The sequence below is a fragment of the Agelaius phoeniceus genome, chromosome 1, assembly GCF_051311805.1.
Source record: "Agelaius phoeniceus isolate bAgePho1 chromosome 1, bAgePho1.hap1, whole genome shotgun sequence".
Classification (NCBI taxonomy): domain Eukaryota; kingdom Metazoa; phylum Chordata; class Aves; order Passeriformes; family Icteridae; genus Agelaius; species Agelaius phoeniceus.
In genome coordinates, this window is record NC_135265.1 from 48,485,345 (window position 1) to 48,507,950 (window position 22,606).

Genomic DNA, 22,606 nt, shown 5'->3' on the forward strand with positions numbered 1-22,606 from the left:
CTCACCTAAGTGAACCTAGCAGAATAACAGCTGCTACTCTTCTCTGCTACCCTTTAGTGATCCTCTACAAATCTGAGACCTCAAAGATTTCAAATCCCATTTTTCAAATTTTAGAGGCAAAGGCAGCAACTCATAAATACAGCAAAAATATGCAGAATTTGCATTCAGTCCATTGCTTGAGTTTCAGACAGCCCCAAAGCACAGTTGCTCTGCTCTGAGGCAAGGGGTCAGTTCATGAAGCACCCACTTACATACAGCTACAAGGTAGCTGCATTTTTCTTTTTTTTATGCTCTCCCTATCCTTTCATATTTTTCCTTTATTTCTCCCTCTCTTTCTTCTAGTGTCACCCGATAGAGCAGATCCTGTATCAAGTAGGAGTGAGTCAGCATCCAATTCAATGCTAATCAGGAGGATTCACAGTCAGACAAAACAAACAAGGACTCCTGATAAAATGCCAGTACAGAGTAAAACACCTTAATGCCATCAATTTCTTACCAAGTCCTTGGAAGTCTTCATAATTCTTTTTGCTTTTCTTATTGCAACACTCAGTCCCACCTAGGAGAGCAAGAACAAAATGAAAAACAACCAGATCAGCCTCACAGTATCCTACCAACTTTTCCCCCCATTTCCTACCATTTTTTTCTATTTTAATATCAGTCACAGCACAGATATGATGTATGAGTCCACAAACTCCTCATCAGTTACTTTTTATTGGACTAACAATCAATTATCCAGTCACCTTCTATGAAACTCCAGTAGCAAGAGTTCATTTATTTTGCTCCAGGGCATCATTTATTTCCCAAGGAAAAGTCCAGATCAGCTGAAGAGCTGAAATTCATATCCTGACTGCACTGCGTGAGCTGCAGAGGACATACTTCTCTAGCAACTCCTCCTGAAGGAAAACTCATCCATTAAAAGGCTAAAAGAGCGTTACTCATGTAACATCAGTCTGACTTGCTGTGGGAGGAAACATTTTCTCTTGCATGGATAAGGGTTATACACAGCTGAGGTTCATCCCAGCAGGGGAACATGGCGTGCAGGAAGGTACAAAGCAGGGAACAGAGTTTGGAAGGAAAATCCCCTGCTTAGGATCCAGGAAGGTTAGCTTTTTATTCTGGAAATACCTGCCCTGGAGAGCAAGCTCTTGCTGACAGTGGCAAGATAGTTTTTCTGGTGGGTCCATGCCACCTTGTGCTGAAGAGGCATTTTGGGATACCCCCACATTGTGGGTACTTATACCTACATAGAAAGACAGAGCAGGAGAACCATTCCAAGAAAAGGTCCTGGAGAGGCATCAGATTGGCCATCATAAGGCCATGGGTTACAAATAAGTTAGCTACTAGTGATACACAAATAAATCCTGAAATCCCTTTGCACATAAGCTCTTTGAAGGAGCAGAGGAAATTTTGTGCAAGGGGCACCATCCATGAGTGTGAGTGACAGCCAGGACAGCTCTGCTGGCAGCAGGAGGACACATGTGCCATGTGTGGTGAGCAAGGTCAAATGCACCCTGATGGCTACTTGCGACGGCCTGGAACTACCAAAACACTGCCTTTGTCCTTGGTCCTGCTCTCCAAGCTTTCCTCAAGGCTCTGCCGTTGCAAAAACCCCAACAAATACATCTTTGCACCCCATGTGGTCCACAGCCCTGGGCGCTGCCTGCAGAATTGTTGAGGCATTGGCAATAAGTAGCTGCTGTTTCTGCACTGTGCCATTAAACGCTGACCTGGCCTTAAGAAATTTGTCTTGTATCACAGCACAGAAAGATCACACTGCTTCTCCTGCCACAAGGACTCTTCCCAGTCATGGAGGTGAGGGGATGCTCATGCCATCCAAAATATTTAACAACTGTTTAACTACTCTGATGAACAGCATTTTCTAAATTCAGACATATCTTTCCATAAGAAAGGAAGTTCTCACAACTCCAGTTCAGGAAAAAAAATAAGAGAAGGGACAGTCAGAAGAGTCTGGGAGGGTCGAGGTAACACCAGTGTGCTCCCCCCTGCTGCTCCATTTTCAATTCAGGACAGTATTCTTGTATCTCAATGATGACAATTCCCATATGTTGTGCTGCATTTATTAGGCCACCTTTGAAAACAGCCATATCTGTGAGATATGATATGTGACATAACTAAGTGATGGCCTCTGTCCTCCTTCTCAATGTTCATCATGATAAAGGCTGAAAGCACTGCCTGTTTGCTCTCTTTCAGCAGGAATAACTACTTATGTTCTGTAGGCTTTGAGAATTGGCAAAAAAACCCCAAACTTAAAATAAAAAATGAGATAAAAATAAATTATTTTTGAAAATATTTCAAATGGAAAAAAATTCCAGAATATCACAAACACATTAACACCTGGTTTCAGCTCAAAAACTGTTAGTGGGGACAAACTGTTCTGTCTGAAAATGACCTGCTATCAGTCCCTCCTACAGCCCAGCCTAAGGACATTACTGCCAGCCTAACATTAGCTGGGTCTGAGGGCTCTGAGGTAAAGTCAGCACAAGTTTATATTCATCTGGACAGAGCTAGAGGAACTCAGCAAGGGGGAAAATAGGGATGCTTCAGCAAATGCTATTATTACAGCATTTGGAAAAAAAAGAAAATGTCCCTCATGTGATGGCACCTTATTGAACAGCAGCATGCCAGATTAGAATATTAAAGCAGACTTAATTTGTATTTAAAGTAATCATTGCCAGCATTTTTGTGCTGGGGATAAAATTTAGCATGTCATTATAATTGATTTAGGCAGTGATCAAAGCAAATTAATTAACCGTGATATTCAAGGGTCAAAAATTTATGGTGAACAACACAAAGGGATACGGACGAATAAGCATAAGCAGCAAGGAACACAGACTTCTAAGCTGCTGGGTTTTAATATAAGTGTCACATTAATATATGTAGTTAATATATGTTTAATTTATGGTGTCTATAGTCTTCTAAAAATCAGGGTATGTCACAAATAGATGAGAGAAGCTAGCAATGAGCCAAGCCATTGTTTTCTAGTTTTTCCCCCCCTGGGCAACTGCTGTCCCCAAAACCAATCATGCATCTTACGTTTGCCATAGTTATGTTGTACAATACCAGCTGCTGTCATTTCTGCAATAAAATTACTTGAGAGGCAGATGTGAAAAATGGCTTGAAATTGAGTATAATAGTAGAAAAAATCCCAGAGATGTAGGACTTATCAATCCTTTTCTGCTGGGCAGGGTAGGAAACACCTTTCTTGCTCACAGCAGCAGCACATAGCACACGAGAAATGCATGCTTCAGAAAGCTACAGGAATATTGCACTCAGAAAGCAGAAAACAAGGGAGGAGAAGGCTGGAATGACCTTATGCACAGGAAATGCTCTCTCTGAAGCACTGAAGTTGATATCTTCTCTCACTTCACAAGTTACCTCAGCCAAGACTCCAGGTTGGACTGTGGAAGACTGGCAGCTGAAACACCCACCAGGAAGAAAACACTCCTGGTTTCACAGCTCACCTCTAATCCCTGGCTGACACCAAGCCTGCCACTGAAGGCCATACCACCCACACAACCTCCCCTGCTGCACCTTGGCTAGCAAGGAGCCTCCTCTCTTTCCCATGTCATGAGAGCACCACCAAGGAGGGGGTTCCCTAGGCTTCAGCAGCTGATGGATGAGTCCTGGGGAGCAGCCAGCACCATCCACCCCAACTCGAGCAGCCCTGCCACCCTGTGTGAATAACATATCCAGCCATGGATGGGGTCGAGGGTGGGGTGTCACTGGGATTTCATTCACTGCCTTCTTCCAGTGTTCTCCACAGAGACCACGTGTTCCCAGTAATGATTTCTTTTTTGGCAAACAGATGTATTTCTCATTGTAAACAAATGCATGAACCAGCTCTACTTCTCTCTCATTTATCATCCTTGTTAGCCAGCTTTTTCCCAGGAGACCAGATATTTACAAAACACTCCAAGTTTCCCTTCTAACTCATTTTCATCATCCTTTAACCAAGAGTAGCAAGATAGCAAAATTCTGCAAAGCTTGTCAAATAGCACAGCTAGATTTGCTCATGAGCAATGTTTCCTTGTCCTCACACTTTTGTCTGCCACCTTCCCACCCCAAATATCTCTGTGCCTGCTTGTTTTCTAGGGTCCTGAGCTTCTACATTGGCATGGCACAGCTGCATGCACCACCTTGCAAAACCCATGCCACTCTACTTCCTTTGGATTTATTTGGTGGAATATTGGGATTGTATGATTTGGCTTTTTGGGGTTATTTGGGTTTTCAGTTGGGGTAGGGTTTATTTTATTTTCTGCCAGTGAAGAGGAGCAGAGGAAATGAAGAGAAACAAGTGAAAGAGGAGGAACTAGCACTCAAACCGTGCCTTCTGCTATTACCTATCTATAGGTAGTTTCTTCAGGGCTCAGTTCTGGCTGCAGCAGAAACTCACATTCCAGTAGATTTTACCTGTTTCCAAGAACAAAGGCTAAAAGGAAGACATCTGGCTCCACAGGACCTAGCTTACCTCCCAGAGGCTGTTTGTTTTACTGCTTGTGGTCTCAAAAGAAGGAAACAGGTCTCAGTCACGAAGTTTACTTTCGACTGGCAGCCTGCTCTTAATCAGGAATGCAGAAGCACTCTCACCTTGGAGTTTGGTTCTGTCTCACCTCCAAGGAGGAAGCTCACATTTTTACTGAGAAAGATGAATGAGAGATAGCAGCAGAAATATTTTCATTTTACTAAACCCCAAAGGGTTTCTTTTTTCCACCCAGAATTAGTTGGCTCCTACTTTGCCAAACAGCATGCTGACCACAGGAGTACCCATGAGGGATGTGGCTTTGTCGAAAGTCAGTGAAAGACCTGATAGAGGATACACAAACCAGCCTGAGTGCTTGTGGCAGTGATGCTTATTCTGGCAAGATAAAATTATAAGAGCATATGTATATTTTTGCTGATGAAAAATGACTTCTACCAAAATCCTATTGATGGAGTTTAAGACAAAATATGCAGCCGAAAGGTCTCTGATAATGTGGAGCATAAAAGTGATGGGAAACAGAAGAGGCACCCTGAAAGGCAGAAAGATGGAGTACAAACTTCCAACACAGACTGTTTTAGTGATTGCTAGAGCACAACCACAGTGCAGAAGTCGAGCCATTATTCTGGCCCCAACAAATCAATTAAAGAATTGTCATTTAACCAAACAGGCCAGCTGGCTTAAAACAATCTAGAGACAAGCTGAGAATAATCTCCTGCAAACCTGTTTGTTCCCAGGGCCAGAAAGGAATCTTGGTAGGCACTAAGTAAAATTCTTCACCCTGTTTCAGGCTTTTTCATTCACTAGAGGAACATCCCTGTATTACACAAACTACTGGAGAAAGTCCTCCAGCATATGAGGTGATAAACATTTTTGGCTAAAACATTATGCAGTCATCCTAAACCAGCTATCTTGGATGCTTGTACTACTGTCAGTCTTTTGGAGTGATGCTGCAGCCCATATTAGAATACCTCTTGTTGATGTGGCCTAAACTACAAAGTGCATTACAAAAAACTACAAAACATTTTACAGCAGCTTCAGACACTGTCCATTTTTCAGCCACCTTTAGTAACCCCTCACTTCTGTGCCCCATTAGTTTGTCTCTTTACTAGAAGAGACAAACCCTCATACTAAAGGGCAGAGGAGAACCTTTGCTCTGCTCTACAAGCCACTGGTGGCAAGAAGGGGCTCACAAGGGACACCTGGTTGCATGGTCATGCTGGTGATCCAGGAGCTGCGAGGGCCCCTTTCAATCTTCCCCACCAGCATCAGAAGTCTGCTCCTGAAACTGCTTCCCAGGAGAGCAGCCCACCTTGCCCAAGCCCCAGCAGCAGGGGGCTGCCCTTGCCCAGGCTGGATGCCTTTCTCCTCCAGCTCCGTGCTGAGAACACTGAGCTCCATGTGAACGGAGTAATATTTTTTATTCATAATTAGAGCAAAGTCTTTCAGAATAATCACAGAGTGCTAATAGCTCCAGGCAGCTTGGCAAAAACAAAAATAATTTGGGCTAATTTGTCAGAGACCAGGGAAGTATGTAAAATGATGCACGTATCACACGGATTGCAGTGCCTCCATTATGTAGACAGTTTGAAAGGCCTCTGAAGCAGGGCCTCTTCCTTCCTCAAAACACAAAACCTCACTAAAGCAACAGTGCAGAAACAGAAGAAAATAAACTAATGATGGAAAAAGCATGCTGATATTTTCCACTTTCCAATTTTTTATTTAGAGGAAATTAAAGCCTGAGCATTATGCTGCCATCCAAGGATGGGTAACGCTATTTCTTTCACTCCCTTTGCTAGTACAAATATGATACTAATTCTGGGAAAATGGGCATCCCAAAGTCTAAATGAATAAGTGAAGTACCTGAAAATCAATAGAGTTGAACAGAACAGTCATTAGTATTAAAGTCTTGTTCAAACACTCGGCAGGGGACTGCGCCAACATTTGCAGACTCATAAAACTGAAGTGATCAATCAAATTACAAACTAAAGAAGCAAATGTGAGGTAAACCGCATTTTATGCACCTGTGTCTCTGATTGTATATTAATTTTTTTCACCCATAATTCATCTTTACTCAGTCTGACTAGTCACAGAGTTCCTGTGGGCAATTTATCAACCACTTGAGCATGAATTCCAAGCACTGCTCTTCTCCTCCCATCTCCTCATGGTCTCTCGGGGCACAAGGAGAGGCGAAAAGAAGGACACAGTCAGTGTAAAAAATTTGGTTTTTTGGTAGAGTTCCCTTATTCCTGTTGAGAAACAAACACCTTGACAGAAAGGGGTTTAACTATCACTTGGAACGGAAGAGGGTTTGCTTGAGCTGCTTACTCAGAGGGACAGTCTCCAGCCCATGCAAAAAAGAGTCCAAATTTTGTTTAAAAAAAAAAAAAAAAACATTCCACCACATTCAGCTGTTTTCCTCGTGGACAGTGCACTCACTGAAGTGGTTGCTGGAGGTGGAAGGAGACAACACCTTGATCCTACACCTGTCCTGGGAGATGGGTAAGAGCTCACAAAGATGTGACATCAACCCCATGAGTGGCATCCTTTCCCCTCTGTCTGATCAGCCTAGCATTTCAATGCAGGTGTTTTAATTTCTTCACAGGAGCCACCTTGATTTATACAGCCATCTCTCCAGGCTCCTTAGCCTAACTCACTGTGCAGCCATGGCGAGCCCATTCCTCTCTTTCAGAGCAATTCATTGCCTGCATACTCTTTCACTTCAAGAGGTACCTTGCACTTCTGACCCTCAGCTCAGGATGGGGGATTTCTGATGGCACCTGTTTGATGAAGTTTGGGCAATATTCTGGTTGGGTTGAGTTATTGTGGGCCATCTCTGCTGTTTGCACTTGTCTTCTTTCACTCCTGTGTGGTTGCACACCCATAGATCTCTATGTTGACATATCGTGGAGCATAGACTCACACCTGCTATAAACCAAATATTACTGTCATTCTTGGAAGGCAAGTGTTTCCCCAGACCTTAATATTGGCAGAACTAAATCCATCTTGGAGGTGAACTGCAGATCATTGAAGCCCATAAAAAGATTGCTTGATTTCAGTGACTGCTGGACTAGACCCTGTGCGAAAACCTCATGCAGTTAGAAATTCATCCAGATGCAGGGAAAAATATTTCCAAAAATAGGCGCTGAAATGAATGGCTTGCTTTTCAACATCAGCAAAAACCCCCATCACTCACAGGTTTGAGTGTGACTGGAGGTGCATGATGGCTGGGACAGAAAAAATTACTCACAACCAAAAGAATCCCAAAACAAACAGCACATGTTTAGACACCTATGCAGATATGTACACATGCAAGTATAGCAAAGGTCTGGGACATGCAATCAAGGATGTGCAAATGTTGTAGCAAGTAACTGTACATCAGAGAAGTGGTGGTAATTAAATATGATTTCAGCCTGTGGCAAAAGATAATGCACATTAGCTTAAACCTCTTGCACTGCAGACTAATCCAAGTCAAACAGCCCTGCGTTTGCAGCAGGTAACTTGTGCCCACACAGGCTGTCACAGCAGATCAGGCAATGTGGGGATCACTTGTTGTGCTGTGCTAATGTGGTGGCACAGATGAACCTCAGCTGAGTATATGCTTTGGGTTATCGTACTGCTTAACAATAAAGTCCCTAGTCTTCCTCTCTGATCCAGACTGGTGCAGGAGAATTTGACCCTGTGACTTTCACTCACCCTCAACCCAGTGGATGGTGGTCCACACAGCTAATATGTGTTATGCACTTTTTGTTCAAATAGATGTTTTTTAGGAATGTCCATGCTCTAAATGTTCATTTCCTAGACAATGCATGTGCAGTTGAAGCCTTCAAACTGCTCATTTCCAGCTTAAAAGACATCTGACAATCAGTAGTTTTAAGAAAAGTTGGAAACCAACTCACCTTTGGAGGAGAGTAGAGATGACAAAGCGGTTGTCCTGGATCCTGTTTACACAGCCTCAAGGAATGGCAAACCACATCAGCATTCATTTCCTTGTCTATGCTAAATGAAATGGTGCATAAACAAAGACTATGTTTTTCTGGTCCTCTTGAAAGTGGAAGCTATTTCCATGGGAAGCTAAATCTTCCCAACACACCACACAATAATCTCAGCTCACTTCACCGTGGCCCATAACCGCTGCTCAGTACAGTGCTGGGTTTTAACGATTTTCTGCCACGACATCCTACTCAGCATTTAAAACTGGAACCCAGGATGATGAAAAAGGACTGTGCTCTACATGCAGCACCTGAATCAAATGCATTATAACTATTCTAGTTTTTTAATCAATCATAAGCCTGACAAAGATTTAAAGGTTAAAGTTAATGCATATGCAATTTGGCACATATGAAGGTTCAATCATTAACTCAACAACATAACCAGAAATCCTTCAAAGATCCTTAACTTTTAATCACCAAGCACTAGTCCTAGGATTGTTTCTTCCTTTTTGGGACACACCTCTGGGCTAATTAGGAATTAAATTAAAATGTTTGATTACAGTGTTTCTTAGTCCTGTAAGCACTTTGCAGTCCCTTGGCTAGTTTTAAAAACAAAAATAAAAGCCCTAGGGAAGAAGAAGGTCTAGTAAAATCTCTGTTAATTAAACTAAGAACTTTCAAAGAGGACTAAAATGACCTACATTTTATTTTTTTAATCACTTAGATTAAATAGTAGGTTTCCCCAAGAGTGCATATCAAGGTCGGGGCTGAGAGCATGTAGAGGCTGACAATCAGAAAGCCTGATTAAAGGTAGAATGGAAAGCAAGAGCCAGGCAACAACTGTGTGATTTTATAGAACCTGTCTCACACACATGGGTTATTCAAATTCCTCCCTCAGCCAAATGAGCTGAATTTCAAAAGATAATTATGTCAGGTGGGCCTGATCTGAGATTTAAATGGAATATCAAAATGGTTACCAGTGGCAGCCTGTGTTTATTCACTCAGGAATAGCTGTGCCAAATGCCAAACCAGAATCACTGTGAAGCATCTCTGCTTTAAAAATAATGTGATTTTAGGAGTGAAATCCCTCCGCTTCAACCTGACAGCACATCTGTACGTGTCAAGAACAAACTAAGCAAAAATCTGAGAGGACACAGCAATACTTACAGTTCAGCTATGTGTGGTCCATAAAGTTCAGCAAGCACATAACAGAAACCTTGCAGTTTTTCTAGAAAACATAATTTAAAGGTTTTTTTTTAAAGTAGCTGAACATGGTGAAACTGGTTTCGTAGCAGTCAAAATACAGAAGCAATTGGTTCATTAAGGTGAATGCTGATTTACCTTAGGGGAAGGCATGTGAATCTCTGACCTCAGTCTAGCACCAGAGAATGGGAAAATCTGAATTTTCTAATCTTGCCTAAAAACCTTCTGGCTTTAGATAAGTCACATGATAAAGACTAAAAAGGATAACTAGCTTTTGTTAATTTTTCTGAGTATGAAATAATGGAAAAGTCAAAAGAAATTGTGCATGCCACAGCATCTTCTAAGCACTTTAAATAAACATCTCAGTAGGTTTGAAAGAAGAAGGAAAACAAACACATAAATCAAAGTGCAGAAAGTGATATTGGGCTTGATGCTACTCCTAGAACTGCCTTGGAGCTTCTGGGGGCTTGTGGAGTTAAGAGAATATGTTTTGTGTAGAGCAGGAGTTGTGCAGGAGTAATTGTATTCAAAGAAATACCTGACACTTCTCATTTGGCTTCCTTTCACAGTCCTCAGCCGTGTGCCTTTTTGGGATGCTGGCTCAGATGGTTTCCTTAATATGTGTGAAGCATGTCATTGATAAGACAGCTCATCAGAGATTTCTTTAAGGTACTGTTGTAAAATAACAGGTGATCCATGCACCTGAGCAAAGACACTGAGGGAGAGAGGGGGTTTGAATACAAGCAGGGCACTGATCTGACAGCCCATGAAGGAAAACTGTTTTAAGCCTGTTTCTTGGCCTGAACAGACTAGAGCTGGTTAACCATGCACATATCCTGAAAAGGAGGTGCCAGGCCTTGCTCCAGCTGGGGTGGTGCTGTGAAATCTCGTAAGAGACAGGTTCACACAAGTGCTGTGACAACAAACTTGCAGCTCCTCAAACTCCTCAGAGTTTTCTCTTGCACTTCCATTACCCAGACAGATAACTATCTGTACCTGGAGAAGAAAGTACAGAGTATTCTCATCTTCCCCAGAGAAAAGACACAGAAACACCCAAAGAAGTCACTGCCCTCCGACTTTGGGCTGAATATTCCATTTTGACCAGTACCAGGCTGGACATGCCCAGGGCTGGGGGGCTGCTGCATATAGGGTGGGTAATCCTGCTGTGTGGAGGGTACAAATCCTCGTGGCAGGGACTCCACTGGTGGGTGTGGGTGTGCTCCCCAGGACTGCAGCCACCCCAGCTGGCAACCTGCATCTGAGAAAGAAGGACTGGCACCAGGAAGGCATATCAGGGAATGAAGAGATTAATTTTCCCAACACCCTCCTACTCATGGTGTTGCAGGCAGCTTCTGTAACTACAGTAGCTGATTTTTCTTATTCCATGACAGGTGTTTTATTTCAATCAAATTATTAGCTTCATTTCTTTGCCTCCTTTGCCACATAACTCCTCACTATTGGCTCTTTAGAAGCAATCTGCAAGTAAAAATTGGTCTCCTGACTAGAATTAGATTTTATTCTTGTTCACCTAAATTGAAAGATGTTGCAGACATCCATAACCCTGTTTTTGGCATCACTGCTGATTAGAACACTCTCTGATGAGGCTTGCCAGTGGGGTACCTGGCTCCCTAAGGTAGCCTGCAGGCAAACGTGGCTGGCTTCCCCAACACCTCCCCAGTGCATCACAGGCGATGGTCTCCTTATGAGTTTGCCAAACCAGCTGGTTTCCACAACATTTTTGGCTCTGGAGGAGCCAGCTGGCTGCTGTAACCTCTCCTGGTGTCTGAGAAGAGAGCAGACTTTGGCTGCCTATCAGCTCTGGGGAGCATTGCTGGTCACACTGATTTCCTTAATGCATATAGCAAACTTAACCTGTAATTACCCCACAGTGTAAAAAATGATGGGAGAAAAAGGAATAGTAATAATGTTAAATTATCATTGAGCACGTGAAGTCCTCTTGGAAGATTCAGATTCCATTCAGGCTTTGGCTTTCAACAAAACACTAAGACCAAAGCCCCAGCAGCATCTACAGGACTTGCCATTGGAGCCAGGCTGCATTCATGTGTTCACAAATCTCCAGCTCTGCTAACACACACAAGGAGAGGATATTGCAAAGAGAAGTCTCTGTTAGGAAGAAGCAGTGTAAATCAGAAAAGAGGGGGAGAGAAGGAGTAAAATTATGAATAACTGTGGGTGTTCAGGGGCAAGAGAAGAGCTTAAACAAAACTAAATGCTGGAAAATTCAGAGAAAATGTAGAGTATACTTGCTTCAGGTAAAAGAGATGCCCTAAGATGCCTTAGATCCCCTAAGAACAGTCCAGAAGGTTTTCCTATATAGCTTCATAGTCCTGGAAACACAAACACTGGCTGAGTCCCAGAGGACAAATATTTGCAAAAAAGATGCTATTATCACATTGCCATTTGCACTTGAGCTCGAAGGTGTTTACACAGCCATGGTCAACACAGAAGCAGAGCATGACTCAGAGGCAAAGCTGGAGGCAGAGGGTCTCAAAGCACATTTCAGGTATCAGACACCTCTGTGTCATCAAGCAGACAGTCAGTATCCAGGTAAACATACATTCTTGCTAACAACACCTCTTACACTCTAAATACTGCCCCTTCCCCCAGACCTGGCCTTTCAATCTGCTCAAGAGCCTTCTTCTCTCATGACATTACTGTTCTTATTGTCATAGGTCTATTTGCCATGTCTCTTGAATCACACACATTGCAAGTATTTCCATACAAATGAGGCTGTGCTTCTGTTTTCTACACAGCCCGTGAGATTGAGTGGGACTGACAGGTACTGAAATTTTCTCTCTTTTTCTCTAAGCATTTTTTGTACTTGAACATCACATAACTTTACAGAAGGCTTGATCCAAACCTGACTCGATTGTAATCAGAATTATAGAAGGCCCTCAAAAAACCCACTTTCTAAGGTTTTTATGCCTTAGGAAAAGCCTTGCTGCCATTAATTTGTTGCTGTTATTCTTGCTATGGATTGTAGGCATGTGCATAATAATGAAATTGTCTCTCCGTGTGAAATGCATGACCTGCTTTAGTAGGTTTGCTCCTCACCAGCATCCAAAGCTTTTCTGCTGTTTCAAGCAGCAAGAGGAAACTGTTGATTCCTGCTGGGCTGCAGCGTTCACCTCCCAGGAGAGGATAAATCGGGTTACACTGTAGCTCCCACACAATCCACAGGATTTTTCGCTCCTTTCAAGTTCAGGGTCAGGTTTTTTTTCTACTGGGTATATCCATGCATCTCAGAAGGTAACTGGATTATACAGATTCAACTAAAGGGATAATAGGATTTTATGTGTGTAAAGAATGGCAGCTGAAAAGAAATATCTTGACATGTCAGAAGAACAAGGTCCACTGAGTGAATCATGAGCACAGAGCTAGCATGTCATAATTTAAAGAAGAAAATTGTGTTTTAATAGCAGGATCAGTGCTTCTAATTGCAACTTCATGGTTATGTGCCTGTAATTTACAACACTGAAGATATGACTTATGGAATAGGAATCAGATAAGTGTCATTCTATTGATGAATGAATCCTAGCAATTAGCTCCCTGCCCCATTCTGCCTTGGGAAATCCTTCCTTGGAAAGGAGGGAATTAATATTCTACACATATCCTCTGTGAAACTGGGGTCTACAGAACAAGATGGTTTCTCAGAGACACAATTCATGGAATCATATAAAAATGACATTTTAATGAAGAATTCTAAGCCGTCTTTTTACATTAATAATATTAAAAAGATATCATGAATGTGAGATCTAGCTACTTAAATAGTTATAGGATTGGTGTGTGAGGCACAGAGCTATTCTGGCATTCAAACTGTTCTCTGTTTAGGGGTGTGCCTGTGGAGCTCCAACCTCCTTTGGGTAGATAAAATAAGGGGCAGAAAAAGGGGAGTCTTACATATATTCACATGGAATAGATATCGCTTTTGAAATTTGTATCACAAATTACATTTCAGTAGCTTTTCTGTGCACATCAGATGCTCACATCTTACACCTGTCAGCCTCATCTCATTTTTAGAATTTTACAATAGCGGTTCCCATACCTGCTGAAAACATTTTCATCTTCACTGTTGCTACAAAGACCCGTATCAACAAGCAGGAGGAGTGGTGGGGCATACATTGAATCTATTCTTAAGCTGCTAACAAAGAGACTAAGGGGGGGAAAAAAGGAAGGGAACTGGTCTGCATGTGTTGGTGCTCACGTGTGTGTGGGGCTTAATATAGCCCCATTCACTCTAACTTTTGGGACAAAACCCCAGCTCTGAATCTAAGTGAAGCCATGTCACTGACTGCCCTGTAAATAGCAACTTGCTGTCTCCCAGCCACACACATTTGAGGTACTGCACAAGAGGTGGATAAAGTTTTTCCAGACTTCCCATGTGAGTTTTTAATTAACAGGGAAATACATCAGCACCAGCACGACATATGGCACATTATTTGGTACTTACCAGGTATGTAGTCACACAGCCTCTCCACAGCTGCCTTCACTGTACTGTTGTGCCACTGTGCAAGCTGTTCGATGACAGACACAACAAGCACGCATCCTTCAAGAAAACAAAAAACCAAAAAGAGGGAATACCATTATTGGTGAAATGTTATTTAGCACCCTGCACCACAGAAGTGTTTCTGGCATCTTTGGGCATTTCATTTCTTGAGATGCTCCATGGCAGATAGATGTTCAAGGGGAAAAAATATCAGTGGATTCCTGCCTTCATTGAAACATTTTAATTTATTAGAGAGAAGATGCTGATTCCAGAGGAGCACACAGAACAGCCTGGTTTTTACAGCACTGTATGGTGCTCCTGGAAAAATGACTCCATTCCTTCAAGGTTGAAAATTGAGGAGTCAAAGGGATAGGCATTGTTACAACTGCCTGCTTGATCACCTGCTCTCTCATTTTATCTCACAAGAAAAAAGGCACAGGTCTGTACTTAACAGGACTTTTATACTTCTCCGCACAAGCAGCACAGAGAGGTACAAAAACCGGAAACCAAATGTTTGTTACTGCCTACAGAAGAGAAGTCACACCACAGACACATGTGCTGACCATGACAGAGCATCTGCGGCATCATTTCTTCACAGACTTTCTGGTGAAACCCAGTGATGCTCAGCACACACAGGGCTGCTGAGGCCAGCTACACATTTGTTAAAACCAAAATGACTTCACAGTCCATTCTGCTCTTCCTCTGTGGTTGGAAAGAAGCCACTTCCTATGACCTATGAATCTGGTTATTTCTCATCACTAATCTGGGTGTGAGCAGGGCTAGCAAAGTGTTTCTTGAGATGTGCAGCACTTTTCCCTCTGCTGTTTTGGGGATTAAATAGATTCAACATGATCCCCACAGAATAGTCATTCAAAATCCACATGGTAAGCATTCATTTCAAGTCAGCTTTAAATTTCTGTAGGTCAGCATTGTGCTTTCTCTGCAGTGGCTTTACCATTTTATGAGGAACACAGCTTTGGTGGTGCCAAGTCTGTCCACCGTAGTCAGACCTGTGATAGCCCTGCCTAGACTCAGAGCCTGTGCAAGAGACGCAGTTGTCCCATGCTGACAGGAGACAAGGAGCCAGGGTGCCAGTTTCCATCAGCCTAAAGAAAGACTTCTCTTTGAAATCCCTGTAACTGCATCCTGTTTCCTCTCCTGGGCAAGCAATCTCACCTCTGAGACTTGCTCTAGCAGGGTCGAGAAATGGAGGTGAGCTGCGGCATTTGATGTGTCTGCACATCAGGTGAGTCTGCAAAGACTCACCTTTTTCCAAAGCTCAAGAATATTAATGTTCAGGTTTTCAGACTTGAATATGCTATATTGAATATGCACAACTCTTCAAAGTGAGCTTCTAAATTCCTTCCAAGCACCCCTACGTGTGTGCTATTAAATCAAAGTGCTGTTTTTCAACATAAATAACTCTGATGCTTCTATAGCAAGTAAAAGAGAAGGTAGGGCGATTGGAACTTGCTGTAAGACCAATATTTTTGACTCTTCTATTACTTCTTCTATCCCAAATACAGTAATCCAGAAGAAATTACAGTGAATTTGTCACCACTTTTGCAGGGATAAAAGCCACTTCTCCATACTTATTAAATAAAAGGCTCACTCAAGATCCTCTGCAGAATGATTTATAAAGCATGCTAAGAACCATTACCTCCAGTCAGCCTAAAAGAATTGAAGACAAAATGGAGACAGATACAACCAAGAAAAACCCTGAAGCAAGATATTCCATCTTTCCTGCTCCCCTCCCCAATTCCCCAAATAGCCAGAGGCTAACTAGTCCCAGGAATTAACAGCTAATTAAAAACACAACAGCTGAAAAAAAAAAGTTGAATCATAAAGACCCAAACTAAAAGTAAAAGGAAGCTCCAAGATGAAGTGTATAGCATATTCAGGTCTTGGTCTCACAGAACAGGTCAGGACCCCCTGGTCCAGGTTTAACCTTACTACAGCCTTATTATAAAATAGTTTGGGTTGGAAGGGACTTTTATAGTCCAAGCCCTGCAGTGAGCAGAGCCATCTTCCCTTAGATGAGGTTGCTCAGAGCCCTATTCAACCTGATCTCAAATGTTTTCAGGGACAGGACATCCAGCACTCCCACAGCTGTGGGAGTGGACGTTAAAGAGTGCAAGAGACTTCAGCTGTTTTAGTGCAAATCATGCCCTGCACTGGCCTCAGGCACAGAACACAGACCCTGGCTCCTTTGCCAGGCTAGGGTGGTAATAGCCTTGCTGTACTGACTCCAGCCTTTAGCACTGAGATGGCACTGCACATTCTGAAAACACACCATAACACGCCTAAAAGTCATTACATAAAGGCTATATTATTAACACACATGAACAACCTGCAGACAACAGGGACTACCCTTGCCCTGACCTCTGTGTCTATTTTATTCATGAGGATGGAGGCTCAGAAAAATTAAATTACCTAAATGATAACTTAACCACAAAACCACACAATCTTTCTGTGCTTTCCTTTCTACTCTTACCAAGGTCAGATGTTCATCCATCAATCATGCTGTCTAGATGTCAGAAAGACAAAAAGGAGTCCAAGCAGAGAGGCAGGGAGAAGATATTTTCCAAGGTCATATTTTCCAAAGTGCACAGCTTCTGTTGTTTTACCTCTCATTCTTTTGCTTCATGAACTGGAGGATTCTACAGAATCATAGAATTGTTTAGGTTGGAGTTGACAGTGTCACCTACTGCAGCAGAGAGAAGTGTTTCTCATTTTTCCTGTGCTCCGGTACCTGCAGCCAGGGGCTGCAGAAAAAAGGGATTATGGACAAACAGCTCAAAATCCAAAAAGTTGGACTGAGGATAAAAATACCATTGACATTTTCATTTTCTCTGTTATACAGCAAGACAGTTCCCACTGAAGATGTAAGTTTCTCTCTCATGTTTGTCAAAGTACCTCAGAGGGAGTGAGAAAAAAAACCCGCTATTTTTGGTTCAGCTCAGCAAAATAAACAGAATTCCTAATCACAAACACAATCATGCAGGTAGCCGCACTCAAGGAGCAGTCTCCCAGCAATTAAAAGAAAACTTTTCATGTTGATTAAGTCAGATAGACACCTTTGTGTCTATTGAACCAGGCCCAAAGGCAAATCTGCTTCACATGAGGATTAACGGAGCCAACACTGAGTCTGAGCAGTACTTAATGCAGTACCTCAGGCTACTAGATGCTATATGAATATAAATAACAATAATAACAGCCTGACTACTTGGGAAAAACCCACAGAGCTGAACTTCAAAATGTTTGCTCTCATAAACTCATCTTCACTATCAGAGAGGATGTTTCTGCTCGTGCTATTACACCCTCCCCACTTTGAGCACCTGCAAACCACACCTTGCTTTATCCAAATGCTCCCTCCTCAAGTGCAGTTATTCCACATGAAATTCCATGCTCCATGGGACAAGCTGATACAGAAAGTCTTGGCTGAATTTCAAAAGGATCTTTGAAAAGGTTCCTTAGGCACCGCAGCTGGAGTCTCTGGAAGTGAATTTGGAGGATCTCCTGACCCTCTGGTAGGAAAGGTGCTCCCAGGGAACACATTCCACCAACATATATGATATTGGCTGATCTGGTCCTCCACATCTGCCTGGGCTTTTATCAGTTGCCCTTGGTTGACCCCTCCTTACTCCCTGTGAGCTGTGCCCTGGGGGTTGCTTGCTTATTGTGTTGGTTCTGCTGATCTCAAAGGCTTTCATTTAAGCTGATGCCACTAGGAGCAGTTTTTGGGTAGGAGATTCTAAAATACTCAGGAAAAAAGGTGGAACCCTGTGAGGAGGAATGTTCCAAGGGGATTCACTGCATCAGAGGGAAGCTAATCTACCTAGGCTCTATTTGGTTTTTTTCATGGAAACGTGCCTCCCCAGTAATTCAGATTTATCCTCTAGGACAACTTTTCTCTGGTGTTGGGCTATAGGTAAAGTTCAAGAAGTTAGTATCTATAAATGAAAGTTAATTCAGACTATCCTTGCTTTTACTACAAACCTGCTCTCTTTTTATCATCTTCTTCTGCACTGAGTGGCAGGGACAGAAATGCTGAGCAGTTGTCCTAGTATTTAATGGGTCTTAATTCCACTGGCTAAAAATGGAAAATAATTATATACTAAAAAGGGCAGGGGGAAATCAGATGTCTTTGACTGTAAAAATCTCATAGCTTTAATTACTTATGACATGTACGAAAATATAAACTTTTAAGTGCTCTGGCATCAGTAGAAAAGCACATTCAGATCTGACCAGTCATTAGCAGCTATTGCTTGCTTTTAATTCACTAGATATTTAGATGTGATTTATTTCTCATCATGAGCTGGACACATATAAGGCAACATAAATAGGCTGCATCATTAAATAAAGCTCTTTTTCTTTTTTTTTTTTTTTACTGTTGCGCATGATTTTCTTTAGAAACAACTTTCAGTAAGTTGATTCTGCTGTCTCACTTCAATAATAGGTTTCAATACCTTGACAGGCTGAAGGATGTTTTTCTCTGAAAGAAATTCATTGGCATTATAATACCTACCAGGCATTAGAAACTAGACTGTGGTATTAATAAATGCTTGTCGCTTTCAGCGATGGCTTGTCCCATCTGCTATTAATTTCTGAAAAGATAAGACAAGACCATAACCATTTGGCTCAGTGCAGGAAGGTGAAAACTCACACATCAGGAAGTACTTCTTTCCATATATTTGAAGGTAGTGGGTAATAAAAAAATGCCATTTCCAATAAGCTCAGAAAAGAAAAAATCTTACCCCAATAATAAAATCAGAACTAGAGGAATTCATTGCTTAGCTGTGAAGCCTCTGGCAGTTTGAGCAGACTATTTAACTTAAATCCACTTCTGCTGCACAACTTTGAAAGGCTCTATAATTAGAATTATACCCAGGGATGTCAAGAAGTTTTTGGATAGTGAAAGCTGCCTCTCTAAGTTTCAGATTTGTAGGTATATTTGTCTGAGTAAAATCCTGTTAAATGGGTTTTCTGGCACCTGGTACATCCTCCTTTGCCATTCTTTGCTCATGTTTCTGGATGCTGAATTTCTTTCTCACCCCTAAAGCCATAAATTAAATGTACCCCTAGAATACAAGGAAGACACAAGTCCAAAAAACGGCCTTGGACAGAAATATCTCTCTGCAAACCCTGCTGACCTGGCTGTGGCCACCCTGCGGCCACTCTGCTTGCTCCTGGTAGAGCAGGAACTGGAGCCTTGCTTGGTGATATGGCAAAACTCTGCCTCAAAAATCTGTCTGCTGCAGCAAGACTCCACACACATGAAGCCATTTATCCCATTCCTGGCTTTATGCAGAGGACGAAGGGTTTCCCAAACCACAGTCTTAGATTCTTCCATTTATAGATGATCCTAAGCTCCAAGGCATCTCTTAAAGCCTACAGGTGAAGAGACCCAAGAACCTGTCTACAAGATATTGCTACTCCTTGTGCTGACACTGTTGTTCTGGCATAAAAATACCTCCTTCCAAATTAGTCTAATCCAGTTCCAGTTCAACCATTTCTCTTTGAAATTCACGTGGGGAGATAATAAGAAATAGGGCTTTCTCCTCTGAGATGGGGACATCCATGTGAGTATTCCAGGTGCAGGGAGACCGTGGCCATGCAAACTTACAATCCAGGAGTGTTTTCTTTTTCATATAATCATAGCATGGTTTGGGTTGAAAGAGACCTTAAAGATCATCTAGTTTGAACCACCCCCAGCCATGGGCAGGGACACCTTCCACTGTACCAGGTTGCTCAAAGCCATCCAACTTGGCCTTGAACAAAGCCAGGGATGGGGTTCCACAACTTCTCTGGGCATCCTGTGCCAGCATTTCACTTACTATTATATTCCTTTCCTAACAGGGCCCAATATCTCTATTGCCTTCCTGCACTGCTTCTCATTACTGAGCTGATACTTTCAAAGAACAGCCCTTTATAACCTCAAGATTTCATTCCAGTTCAATGAAATATTCAGCTCAAATGACATAACTGTATATGCAAAGTATAGGCAGTTATCTTCCCATATACAGTCAGAGGATTTGTTGCTTTGAAAGGTAATTTGGAAATGGATCTGAGTGATAGTCTTTTAACTCAGACTTTGCTTCCTATCCCATTTACAGAATTAATGTATTTTACAGAGATACTGAGGTGATTGAACATAATTATAGGTATCCATATTCAAATATGTTGGCATATACAAGACCCTTTCACCCTTAATTTGCTAAATCTTATGAAATATCTTGGAAATACTAAAAGGTACATTATTAACAAACCTGTCACTGGGCATTAAATTACACATAGTGTAGTGGCTAAAGAAATTTTTAAAATATTAATATAAAAATAGCAGCATTTTGAGTGCATTAGAAACAAATTCCATCAAAACCTGGAATACCAGTTTTTATTTCTGTTGCTCATGCAAAAGCAGTGGGCCACCTCAGGCACCCTAACTTGAGAGCTCCAGTCATTTATTTTTGCTTCATTTAGACATACAACAAGGACTCTGATAAAGCTATGACAGTACAGAAAATTCAGCTTCCATCTAGTGGAAGACTCTGGTATCCATACCTGGCAGCCAAATGTATCCCTAGTGTTTCCTGTATTACACTTCAAAGAGCCCTATTTAACAAAATCTATAACCCCAGGCCTTTCCAATAGAAATGTTTTCTGTATTAATTAATATGAAAAAAGCCCCTATGTATGCATGGGTGTCACTAATACATTTTTCTTTTCCAAATCAGGAAAAGGTATTGAAAATTTACTGAAACCCAAATGCTGGCAGGGGGTGTTAATGTAAGTGGATAATTTATCCTTGTTGCAAAGGCTTCCCCATTTCAGGATTCTGAATGCAAGAAAATTTTTCAGATATACATTTCCTAAAAGCAGTAAAAATGATTGCCTTAAACATGAGCAGTAGTTCTCTGTAGGGTTAACACATGAACAAGAGTGAGAGCTGCACACATGGGAACCAGCATCCAAACAGACAATCAATAAAATTATTATTATGCTCAAGGCAAGCATCAGTAATGTAGAATATACAAGACTACCCATGTGTACAAATGCACACAGATGTGATTGTGTATTTACACACACATAGATATGGATGTGTTGGCATGCTGAGCACATCTTTTCATTGTGATCAATAGCTGTATTTACATTTTAGATTCATAAGCTTTCAGTAAGACTTGGAGTGATTTTGGAAAAGAAATTTTTACCATCAGTTGCTGAAAAGTTGCTGAGTGGTTGCTTTAGTATCTCTACTGTACTATTCCCATACCTGTGTTTGTGCTAGCTAATGTATAATCATAGGAAAAATGTTAGGGTCAAATTTAGTATTTATTGCTGATCATCAGGTCAAACTTTGTTGCTGATTAAACAAAGCAATGCTGGTGAAGTGAACAGAGCTGCTATGGCTTGAAACTGACTTAACTGTAATCAAAGTAGATTCCCAACCTTTTAGAGTAAAATACATTGTGGTGCTCAGTGATATTGAGCAAGGTTTTTTTACAGAACTCGCTGAGCTGTAAATTATACGTTCTGTCATGGTGCCCCCCCAGACAATATGTGCACAGCCTCTCTGCCTGAGCACAGTTGTTAAAAGCCTCCATCTCCATTTGGCATGTTCCATTGTGTGAAGTTATCGGGAACTCTGAACGCCACCGGTCCTGCTGCCACTCCAAGGGGCATATTTCATCCCTGCACTCATGCACAGCTAGACAGAGGCAAACTGTTGAGGACAATGACTACCACACAAATCAACACAGGTAGAGGTCAGCATTTTACTCTGCTGGTAGCTCAGAAACACCCGTTCTTTAACGCAATCAGAGCTGAAAACACGTTTCGAAAACATGCTTCTTCATATGCTAGGAACTGTGTGCTCCTGGCTGAATGGAGGTGGTGACCCACAAAGGTTGCTGAGAATGGCATTATATCAAGCACAAAGATGGGGAAATTTGCTTTTCTGGCTGCTGACCTACAGGATCTCTGCTTGCTAGCAGAGAAAATGGAGAGCACTGCTGTCTGGCTCTATTGAGGGCTCCCTGACTAAACGCCTCGTTCTGAAAAGGGCAACCAAAGTTAATCGTCAATAGAGCAGGGCAGTCTGCTGTGGCGGGGGGGAAACAAATAAATGCTGCTCTTTGCAAATGCTTCTTTCAGCCACAGCACACAACTCCAGAAATGCTGGCTTGGAGTAAGTCCTCTTACAAAACCTCTGCCCTAACAGATGATCTAAACCATCTAGGCCGTTCCGAAGGGACAGGGCAGACACAGTTTGTAAAGATCTCTAATGAGGTCTTCTACAGATTTCTCAGGAACTTCTTACTCTGCTCACTCATCACTGTCACAAGAAAATCCTTTTCCTAACCTGAATGTCCCCACTAGTACCCATTTCTGTTACTTCTTGGAGAAAGGATCACACTTTTAATGCTTTCATGGACAGATATATCTTTTCTCAAGTTTTTCTCCTCTAGA

General features: G+C 42.0%; 1 protein-coding gene across 2 annotated transcripts in view; it reads right to left on the minus strand.

The window, feature by feature from the left end:
• The window catches only part of AOAH (acyloxyacyl hydrolase), a 73,714-nt gene that overhangs the window by 45,361 nt on the left and 5,747 nt on the right, over positions 1–22,606 (minus strand). For both annotated transcript variants that reach the window (XM_077178457.1, XM_054630973.2), the window contains exons 3-6: positions 14,105–14,200; positions 9,598–9,658; positions 8,398–8,497; positions 497–556 (exon numbers count right to left, since the gene is read on the minus strand). In XM_077178457.1, the coding sequence (XP_077034572.1) occupies positions 497–556; positions 8,398–8,497; positions 9,598–9,658; positions 14,105–14,200 (317 nt within the window). The remainder of the gene's footprint in view (positions 1–496; positions 557–8,397; positions 8,498–9,597; positions 9,659–14,104; positions 14,201–22,606) is intronic.